The sequence below is a fragment of the Priapulus caudatus genome, unplaced genomic scaffold (assembly GCF_000485595.1).
Source record: "Priapulus caudatus unplaced genomic scaffold, Priapulus_caudatus-5.0.1 Scaffold3, whole genome shotgun sequence".
Classification (NCBI taxonomy): Eukaryota; Metazoa; Priapulida; class Priapulimorpha; order Priapulimorphida; family Priapulidae; genus Priapulus; species Priapulus caudatus.
The window spans coordinates 489,147-500,343 of NW_014577064.1; the positions used below are offsets into that span (position 1 = coordinate 489,147).

At 42.6% G+C, this 11,197-nt stretch overlaps 2 protein-coding genes across 4 annotated transcripts in view; both read left to right on the top strand.

Annotated features, from left to right (window-relative positions):
* Window positions 1–2,214, top strand: part of LOC106820869 (GPN-loop GTPase 1-like) — a 4,896-nt gene extending 2,682 nt beyond the window's left edge. Inside the window, exons 2-4 of the mRNA XM_014825466.1 lie at window positions 490–630; window positions 1,249–1,395; window positions 2,152–2,214. Of these exons, the coding sequence (XP_014680952.1) occupies window positions 490–630; window positions 1,249–1,395; window positions 2,152–2,214 (351 nt within the window). The remainder of the gene's footprint in view (window positions 1–489; window positions 631–1,248; window positions 1,396–2,151) is intronic.
* Window positions 2,215–10,299: 8,085 nt separating this feature from the next.
* Window positions 10,300–11,197, top strand: part of LOC106821096 (galactosylceramide sulfotransferase-like) — a 21,496-nt gene continuing 20,598 nt past the window's right edge. For all 3 annotated transcript variants that reach the window (XM_014825753.1, XM_014825762.1, XM_014825771.1), the window contains exon 1: window positions 10,300–10,471. In XM_014825753.1, coding sequence (XP_014681239.1) covers window positions 10,469–10,471 — 3 coding nt within the window. In that variant the 5' untranslated portion in view covers window positions 10,300–10,468. The remainder of the gene's footprint in view (window positions 10,472–11,197) is intronic.

Consider the following 11,197-nt stretch of genomic DNA (forward strand, 5'->3'; position numbering starts at 1 on the left):
TATACATATACATGTACATCGGGAGTGAATAAAAACAATGTGTGTCAGTGATTGTTTTTATTCACTTCTGATTTACATGTACACACACACACACGTGCACGTGCACACACATATATGTCGCTGAGAGGGTCTATGTCCCCCAGGGTACTGCTGGAACGTACCCTGGTACTATCTAATATGCCGGACCGTACCTCGCCTACTCCACTAACGAGTCTAGAGAGTCGCCTACGCCTACTCCCTAACCCTAACCCTAACCCTAACCATATCAGATAGTTACCAGATTAGGACTAACCCCCTACTGTAGCATTTACTGTGAAAGCAGCTGCGGGGCCTCAGGGTTACTGAAAAGGAGATAGTCACCACCCTATACGCCATATAGGCGTGTGAAGGATTTAACTATTATAATTAAACACCCTAGCGTAATTATGTGTAAAAATAAGTTGGGCATGTGTTATCGAGTTTTCACTGTTGATTCGTTTCTCTTCACAGGCATCTGCATTTCCTACAGTGATTGTATACGTGATGGACACACCACGTAGTGTCAATCCAGTCACATTCATGTCTAACATGCTCTATGCCTGCAGCATCATGTACAAGTATAAACTCCCCTTCATAGTTGCTATGAACAAGGTGAGTTTGTTAGTTGTAGAAGCTTAGCCAGACGTCATTAATTAGATGCAGTCATAATTATGAATAATTATGGTAATCCATAAGTTTAATCACTAAGAAATGAAAAGTGAGTACAGTGACTGAGTTAGATGGGTGTTCTCCTGGAGTGGGATTGAAAAGGCTGCATTAATCTACGGTCGTCAGAGGGATGTGCGGGATGACCCATCTTTTGCATGGATTCTGGAGCGAGTGACTGAACTGAATATAGGGGGCGCAGTGCGTCAATGTATTGCCACTACAAGGGTGAAGCCAAGATAGGTCAGATATCCAGTTACCAGACCCACCCTGCTGATAGCATTCGATTATTTACTATAGTATAACGAATTAAATCATAATATCACAAACACTTAATATTATCAAACTAAACACCTTCATGCTCAGAATGCATGTTATATGAAGGTTAGATTCTCCCTATTTTAAAAACCCTACAATTACCTTGCTATGGTTGGCTATTTTATCATTTTAAACAGATATGTTACTGTGTAAATAAAATATTGATATTGTTAATAATTTTCTATGCTTAAAATCTAACTTGAAATAGATTAATACCTGTTATATATCATGTGTGTTGCATTATAGGTTGATGTAGTGGATAACCAGTTTGCAGTGGATTGGATGACGGATTTTGAGATTTTCCAGCAAGCTCTTGACAGTGAGACATCTTATGTGTCCAACCTTACACGCTCAATGAGTCTAGTTCTAGATGACTTCTACAGTGATCTTAAGGTTTGTCCTCGTGCTTTCTTCCTCTTTCTATTTCTCTCTTCTTTTGTCTCTCTCTCTCTCTCTCTCCTTTGTCTCTCTCGCGTCTCTCTCTCTCTCTCTCTCTCCTCTCTCTCTCTCTCTCTCTCTCTCCTGCCATTCATCCTCTCTCTCTCTCTCTCTCTGCTCTCTTTCTCTCTGCCATCTTCTCTCTCTCTCTCTCTCTCTCTCTCTCCTCTTCTCTCTCTCTCTCTCTCATCTCTCGTGTCTCTCTCTCTCTCTTGCCATTCTCTCTCTCCTCTCTCCTCTCCTCTCTCTTCTGCTCATCTCTCTTCTCTCTCTCTCTTCTCTCTCTCTGCTCATTCTCTCTCTCTCTTCTAGCCAATCTCTCTCTCTCTTCTCTCTGCCTCTCTCTCTCTCTCCTCTCTCTCTCTCCCCTCTCTCTCTCTCTCTCTCTCCTCACTGTCTCTCCTCTCTCTCTCTCTCTCTCTTCTCTCTCTCTCTCTCTCTCTCTCTCTCTCATCTCTCTTGCCATTCCTCTCTCTTCCTCCTCTCTCTCTATCTCTCTACTCTTTCCTCTTATCCTCTCTCTCTCCTCTCCTGTCTTCTCTTCTCTCTCTCTTCCTCTAGCTGCCAGCTTTTCCAAACCTATAGCCCTCTCCATTTTGTTATTTTGTCATTCTCAATCTGATCCCTATATAATCATCTAGAAACTCCGTGCTTTAGTCTGTAAATAATTTTGCATATTAAATTTAAACAATTGCTATTGCTTTTCTACAGTCAGCTAGAAATATCAGCCTGTCACAGGGATCTGGATTGGCCAATTTTTCCAAGCTCAATTGAATGAAGCAAGGTCTGGAATGACCTCAGGTGATTTAATGTTGGAATCTTTCTGCCAATCACAGGTTTTATGTAGCTACAGTTAATTTACATCATCCGGTAGCATGTTTTAGCTCACCTTGAATCTGTCAGCTTGAAGCTCATTGCCATGCCGGTTCGTCTAAGGTTCCGTTGTACGTCCGCCGTCCGTCCTTGCCGTACGTCAACATTTGAGTTTTCGCTCCGTCAACGATAACTTAGGAAACCGTTTTGGACCCACCATTGTGTTTGAAATTGCGGTGTAGTTGTTACTGCTGATGCCTTCCATATAGAACGTCCTATTTCTGAAGCGCACGCCAGTCGACGTTACTTTCGAAGCACCGGCCAATTTTTTGGCAAAACTGGAATGGCCATAGGTCAGTTCAGGTTCAACGAGATTTGCACTCATTTTTGCGTATCGTGAATGAAGTAAGGGGTAGGCGGTTTAGATATCTTTAAAAAAAATATGCCAAATTAGGTAGGGTTTGGCAATTATATAGCATATTATATAAACAAACAGTCTGTGGTGTCACACTCGTCTGGTTCATTTTACAAGATTTCATTGACAATGTCTTTAATGCAAAATTGGTATTTCCTCTCCACTCTGCCGATAAAACGTCTATATAGAGTAAAGATTACAAAACATGCCGGAATGCAGCATAAACCTATTTTATTTCAGCGCCATCGCTTCCAAGCGGGTATAGCGCCATCTACGGGGTCACAAATTGTGATTCATTTTGGTTTTATAAATTATTATTGCGATATACAGATGGCAATCGTTTCTATAATGTACGTCGATGGTTGCTCAATTAAAACTGACTTTCTTCTTACTCACTCATTTGTGTCCTTTTTTGTGGTGAGCTACAGTGTCTTTGAACACTTTCATTAATTTCACTGTCACTGAAAAACTAACTGAAAACTAAACTGTCACTGAACTAATCAAGAGCATGTTGCATATAAGCTCATAAATAATTAGTTTCATACTTATTTCTTAATACCAGTCATTTTTAGCTCACCTTGACATCGTCAAGATGAGCTATTGCCATGGGGCGTTGTCTGTCGTACGTCCGTTCGTCCGTCCGTCAACATTTGGCTACGGTCAACGATAACTTGAGAACCGTTTGACCCACATGTTTCAAATTGCATACAGTTGTTACTCCTATGGAGAGAGATCGTGAACGTCCTATTGGAGCACGCCAGTTTGACCTTGCTTTCGCAGCCACGCCCCACTTTTTGGCAAAAATCGGAAATGCGCCATAAGTCAGTTCAGGCCTTCAACGGATTTTTGCAAATTTTTGTACCTTGTGAATGAATAAGTACTGGCCCCAAAACATATCACAGGGATTTTGATATTTTTTTTAAAATTATGCAAATTAAGTAGACTTTGGCAATTTCACTATGCATTTCAGTGTCTGCCTACGGTCAACGATAACTTAAGAACCGATGTTTCAAATTGCATACAGTTGTTTACTCCCATGGGAGAGATTTGCACGTCTATTTTGGAGCCACGCCAGTCGACCTACTTCGAGCCACGTGCACTTTTTGGCAAAAATGAAAATGGCTATCTAGATTCTTTCGATTTTGTTAAATTTACCTACCTACCTACATGTAATATTGTGTTTTAGATTCTTCGTTACAGTAATTTGACTGGAATATTTTATTGCTTTTATTTGCGCGATAATCGAAAATTAAAATGGGATCAAAACTAACCCTGAAACAAAACAGTGACATTTCTATTAGTATAAAACAAGGAATAAAGGACATTTGATCACATTTTGCCAGCCGTCATAATGAACACTTACAAATTTTAAATATTATCTCCCTCTTCTATCACACCCAAGGTGAGCTATAGTGTCATTGACACTTTCATTTCACGTTATTATTGTTATTGCTGTTGAAATGTATGTTTCAAATTAAGACAACTCCACTGAATGTATGATTAATTTAGTCACATTTTCAAGCCTTCAGTAATCTATCAACTTGTCTTACATAATCCAGAGATGCCAACCACTACGATTTATTCGTATTTTATACGAATTTCTATTATTTTTGGACCACTACGACCAGTTTGTATCAAACTGCGAATTTCACTGTGATTTAAAAAAAATTTGTTGTCAATTTATTGTCATTTTTACCCTCAGAATGCAGGAAATTGCATCTCAGAATCAAAAATTTTTCCGGGGGGCATGCCGGATCCCCTAGCAAACTCGGGGTCACTACGTGACCCTCGAACTACTAATTTGATGGCCAGAAACTACAGATTGCTTCAAATATGTGTTGGCATCTCTGCATAATCTAGTGGCTATCGGCAACATTACAACCGCATGAGGGAGGAGAAGGCCACTAAGGAGTCGCATCGAAGGGAGGAGGAGCTCAAAAGGTTACGTACAGACATGGCCGCCCCTGATGATGTGATGGAAAAACCATCGACATGTGAGTAATTATAAAAACTCCTGCATATATCAAAAGCATTCCATTGCAATATCCAAACTTTTGATTGACACTGTAAATGCGCATGTTAATGCTTTGAATCGTACATTTTTATAACACTACACATATATCACATGTTGACAGAAGAATTTTAGTCACAGGGTTGAGGGTTATTGCCAGCAAGGGTTGATGTGAGTTGAAGTCTCTAAATGTGATGTTTTCTGTTGCAGCTGGTTACCCATCAGATGACATTGTTATCAGACAAGGATCTGAATCTGAAGATTCTGACGACAATTCTCCTGTGGAGGAAGGTCCGACTTGTGCTTGCGTTTTCATTTTACAACAATAAGATATAGAAAGACGATTCCTGGATACAAATCTAAACTCGTTATGACCTCTGAAGGGGTACATCTGTGTAGGGTGTTCTTATGTTGTGTGTATTCATTTGTCTCTTATATGAAGTGCTGCTTATATGTGGCAGTCGTACAGACGTAACTGGAATTTGCTACCTCGTCATCCTCTTGGTGTTAGTGACAAGGCTCCTCATACCCTATAACATGTATTTGTCAGATATTCATATGGGATGATGTATGTTTTATGCCTATAGTGTATCTCTAACATGAAGTATCGTTTTCATTGCAGAAGATGAAGAAGAGAAGAAAGAGAGGGAGTCGTTCATGCAGTTTCTAAAGAATGAAGGATCAAAGAAAGCAGACAAACAAACTGCTTAAGTACCACCCTACTAGTGATTTCATTTTTTATTTCATGGCATTATTTAAATATATTCTGTACATATGTAAAAACTGCAAGTAAAAGTAAGTATATCTATATAATTATGCATTGATGATACTAATGTTGTATTATTGTATTACAATAGACTCTTAATAAACTGAAACAGATGCATGCCAAGTATCTACCAAAAGAAATGTAATTTCATTATAATTATGAAATTAAACAGAAGCAGTTGTTCACGAGTGGATTAATATGAAACGTGTATACCCAAATGTCTCACTTCTGTAACTATAAGGTGACAATTTTGACTGTTGAGTCAACTCTTTTAGATATACGATAGTTAGTCCTTATTAACCCCATCCCATTGACCTCGCTTTGTAAGGCCACATTCTTATTAGCACATGTGTTCGTGGTCTTGATCACTCTATGCCTGGTATGATCGTATTTATACCTCGATTATATCGATTATATAACTACTGTTGTTTATGGCCATAAATTGTTGTAGAACTAACAGGTTCTTTACGTGGCGTAATGCAAGTGTACCTGTTGACAATTAATGCTGTGACGTCAGTGGTCAATACAACAGTACTTTGTCAAAAAAATTATGTAGATTTATACGTCAGGTTTCGAAGTCTATGCCTACACTCTAACATGCATAATCGTCACACTGTAGCGACGTACGGCGGATCTTCCCTCGTGGTATTAAAGTGATTACGTCACCGTAAATTAGTGGTGTTCCGATTAATCGAGTTCGTCGATCATTACTCGTTTGGGCTGCCGAGTTGATTAATCGAGTAGAAAATCGGACGACCGAGTACAACCCGAACTTTTTTATATTTTTTTATTGAATTTGATGAGCCGTTATGTTGCAATGCCCTTTAGAGTGTTGCCCGTCCGTAACCCTAACAGTATCCTTAATTTACTTACCATTAAATACTAGCTACACATACAATAATGTCAATATTCCTTCGCAATACACCGGTTGTGTCGACGATGACGCGTCGTCGCCGCAATCTAAAATGATCGATGATTATTCGATCATCGGTCGTTTTGTAAAACCGATGATCGGTCATGAAATTTTGACCGATCTCCAACACTACCGTAAATAGTAAAAATAAAAAAAATATTTCCACTTTTTCACAAAATATAAGTAATTCTGTTCACTTTTTATGGTTAAATTGCATTATACTTCTTATTTTACTATATTGTTCGAGGTGAACATACACTCGTGACTCATACATAGTATAGCCCATAGCAAGCAATTAATGTCAGGAACACGTACAATATCAAATCGTCCAGGTTTTTTGGATTTTTAACTAGTTGAGAAACAATCTTATCAGGTAAGAATTTGACGATACGTTTGGTTCTTAAGTTAAGACGGATAAGTTAGTTCTTACTTTTAATGTAAAAAATGGCAACAAAATTTTTACAAATTTTACCATAGAAAATTCGTCACGTAGTCAATTTAGTGAGCACTGTGTTTTGACTTTGCCTCATGTGTAGCTAAGCTGTGTACACGAATAGTAGCCAAGCCAGATGTAGTTTGTCCAATCATTGACATTTATATATATAAATATACATAATATATAAATATATATATAAATATATAATATATATGTATATATAAATATATATATATATAACTGATAACTCGTATACAGGCCAACGTCAAAATATATCTAATTGTGCGCTCACCTCTAGGCTGTCTTGAATGAAGAGTGTAGTTTATGGTGCATTTACAACATCTATATTCCAATGGAACATGTGGGAACCAAAGGTATCCTATACGGTGATCTGATCTAGGATGAATAATTGCGTGTTGGCATATTCCATCATCATTACTCAGTTAAGTGATTACATCCCCCCCTTCACACACACACAGGTAAGATTTGGGCTAACGCTCCATTAGAGTGTTCCCAACTTTGATATCTTTAATGATTAATGATTAATGATTGATTAATCCTAAACCCTAACCTAAATGACATTAAACCACAAACTAATATATGACGCATGACCATATAATATATTATATATATTATTATATGTTATTATGACCATTAACGACATTAAAGTTGGGAACACTCCTAATGAAGTATCACCCAGAATTTGCCTTGGCTACATATCCCTGAGATCGGACATAACTGTCGCTTACGTATTAGCTAGGACTAACGGAAGCTGAAAACACTAAATACATATATCCTACGTACCATGCTTATACTGAAGTGGGAATGGAGATGAAGGTTTATTCCAAACTTCGCAGGTATAACGTATGCCATTTCCCGTTTCCTGTTTAATTGCAATCACAATTTTTGCTGTTCCGCATCTCGGTTGACTTAGAATTAGTCTGGTACCAGATTTAGGTAGTTTTTCCCTGTTCCAATATCCAACCCTGCGTTGCGAAGGTTAGCGTTCCCCAGCTTTGCTATACCAATCCTAGGGATCGGTTGTGACTGTGTATACATCTCTGTGTATACATCTCTTATTACTTTCTCTGTGGGTATGTGACGCGAAATCTTGTGTTTGGAGCGGTCATGCTCGACCACAATTTCTGAGACTACGTTTGATTTACTTCTCCCAAAAAAGCACTGTGAGGTGTGCAAACGGTGTTAAATTACAAACACGACATGGGCGTCGATAGAATCGTACTGTTATTTGGCATAATCTCCAGTGCTGTAAACGGTAGTGGCTTTATTATCTCGGAAATAGGAAAAGCTTTGAGCGCGACGTCAGACACGGTTGAGTGTGTATGCAGGAGTCAGTTACTTAGCCACTCATTAGTTGGCCCGCATGCATCCAAGGCCAGTTCGCATTGAGAGGAACACCGCCACGAGTCACGTCGCATATCATCGACCCGTAAGACGTGCCTAATTCATTTTCTCCCCCCCCCTCTCTCTCTCTCACACACTCACTCTCTCCCTCTCCCTCTCTATGTAACTCTCTGTGTGTGTGTCTCCCAGTCTCTCTTTCTCTCAGTCTCTCCATCTCCCGCAGTCTCTCTTTCTCTCTTTCTCTCGCGCTCTCTCTCTCTCTCTCTCTTCTCTCACTCTCATCCTCTCTATCCCACGCTCTCTTTCTCTCTCTCTTTCTCTCCCTCACTCTCCCCGCTCTCTATCCCACTCTCTTTCTCTCTCTCTCTCTCTCTCTCTCTCTCTCTCTCTCTCTCTCTCTCTCTCCCTTCCCCCTCCACCAGCTTCCTGCCTCCTACCTGCCTCCACCACGCCTTCTCCTTCTCCCCCTCCTCCTTCTCCACAGCTTCTCCCCTCCTCCTGTCTCACCGCTTCTCCCCTCCTCCATTCTCCACCAGCTCCTCCTCCTCTTCTTCTACAGCTTCTCCTTCTCCCCCTTCCTCCTCCACCGAGCTTCTCTCGTATCTCCCTCTCGCCTCCAACAGCCTTCTCCCTATTCTCCCTCCTCCTCCTCTCCCCAGCTTCTCCTTCCCTCCTCACCCAGCTTCTCCCTTCTCCCCTCCTCCTTCGACTCACCGTCTTCTCCCTGTCCTTCTCAACCAGCTTTCTCCCTCCTCCTCATCCTACCAGCTTCTCCCTTCTCCCCCTCCTCTCTTTCTCTACCCAGGACTTCGCCCGCTTTTCACCAGCTTCTCCCTTCTCCTTCGTCACCGCCCCAGCCTCCTCCCCTTTCTCCTGCCTCCACCAGCCTGGTACTCCCCCTCCTCTTCTCTACCAGCTTCCCTTCTCCCCCCCTCCTCCTCCACCGCGTTTCTCCCTTCTCCCTCCGTCCTCGTCCACCAGTTCTCCTTACCTTTTCCTCCACCAGCTTCTCCTTTCCCCCTCCTCCTTCATCACCAAGCTTTCCCCCTCTCCTTCTCCACGCAGTTCTCCCTCTTCCTCCTTCTCTACAGCCTTCTCCCTTCTCCCCTCCTCCTCCTCCACCAGCTTCTCCGTTCTCCCCTCCTCCTTTCTCTACCAGCATTCTCCCTTCTCCCCTGCCTCTTCTCACAGCTTCTCCCCCTCCTCCTTCTCTACAAGTTCTCCTTTTTCCCTCCTCCTGCCTCCACAGCTTCTCCCTTCTCTCCCTCCTCTTTCACTACCAGCCTTCTCCCTCTTCACCAGCTTCTCCCTTCTCAGTCTCACAGCCTCCCCCTTCCTCTCTCCACAGCTTCTCCCTCCTCCTTCTCTCCGCTTCTCCCTTCTCCCCCTCTCCTCCGACCAGCTTCCCTTCCCCCTCCTGCTCCTCCACCAAGTTCTCCCTCCTCCTCCTCCACAGCTTCTCCTTCTCCCCTCCTCTTTCTACGAGGCAGCGTCTCCCTTCCTCCCTCGCCACCCGTTCTCCCCTCCTCCGTCTGCCACAGACTTTACTCCCCTCCTCCTCTACAGCCTTCTCACCGGCCATATAGCGTGATAGACGTGTGTGCGGCAGGGGGAGGGGCGTTACAGCTGGATACAATCAGAGTGTGATATGGAGCTAAGATATCCTGATTATCTACTCCTGAATACAATGCGCCCAGTTACACGTACAGGGCGGGCGCGGGCAGGCAATTTTGCATTGTGTTGTGGCGGCTTTGCATCTTGCCGTGTGGAGTTTTGCTTGTGTTGTGGCGTTTTGCATTTGCGGTTTGTGCGTCTTGCTTTGTGTTGTGCGCTTTGCATATGTGTGTAGAATTTTGCCATTTGTGTTGTGACGCTTTGATTTTGTTTGTGACGTTTGCATTTTGTGTTGCGGGAATTTGGCCATTTGGGTTGCGGTATTTGGCATTTGTGTTGTGCGATTATGTATTTGTGGTAAGCCTTCTGCGCCACCGAACTAATAACCTAAATAACCTAATGTGAATTATAACGTTGCGTCAGTGGCCGCTGCAACAGCTTGCGCTAGGCCAGTTGTTTACTGCGCATGTGCGTTGGTGTGGATGCTGGCGCGCGTTGCGTTAACTGAATGCGCAACTACGCTATGATTTGTGTGCTACAACATGATGGTCTCTTGACACACATTCACCAGTTCGCCCGATCGGCAGTAATGAATTGTAATGCAGGTTCTAATGCAGTTTCTAGAACCAGCTAGTCTTGTTCAAATTCAACTGTAGAACAAAAACTGAAAATCTAAGCGAAAGATCTGCCGCTGCATGGTGAGTTTCACTTTCACGATACCTACCCTAGTATATGCTATGGCTATGCCATGATATTATTCCCTCGCTCTAGAAGTAGGGCAGATGGTCGTTGTCGTATCGGTTACTACAGACTACAGTACAGATATGTTACCCGGGTAGTTTATTAGGGTTGTTTAGTATGTATCAGACGCTAAATAATGACAATTTGATTGTCATTATTTATAGCTCCTGGTATATGCTTATATGTTTATATGACTCAGTCGAGTCATGAGGTATGTTTAGGCGTTAGGGTTAGGTTAGTGTTAGGGTCAGGCCCGTAGCAGGGGGGTTCGGGGGCTTTCGAACAAACCCCCCCCGAAGCACCCCCAAGCCCAAAATTTTTTTTGAAAATTTGCAAGAATTTCACTCAGGTCGCCTCCATTTAGTGTAATAATTGCCAAAATCTCATCGTGCGGGAGGGTGCAAACAGTGACACACCCCCCTCCACACCCTTCCCCCCCCTCGGTCGCTTGGCTCCCTCGCCTGGTCGCTTTGTGCCCGAGCAGGGGGCGTGTACAGGGGGGGTCCAGGGAGTCGACCCCCTTGCCTCGCGCCAGAAACGCACTCTGAAGCCTCTAATTTTAAAAATTTTCGCTGGGGCGAGGGCCCCAGACCCCCCCTTCGCGTGCTCGCAACTTTGGTAACGTTACCCCTCCCCTGGTACAGATCCTGTACACGCCCTTGCCGAGCAAATTAGCAACATGG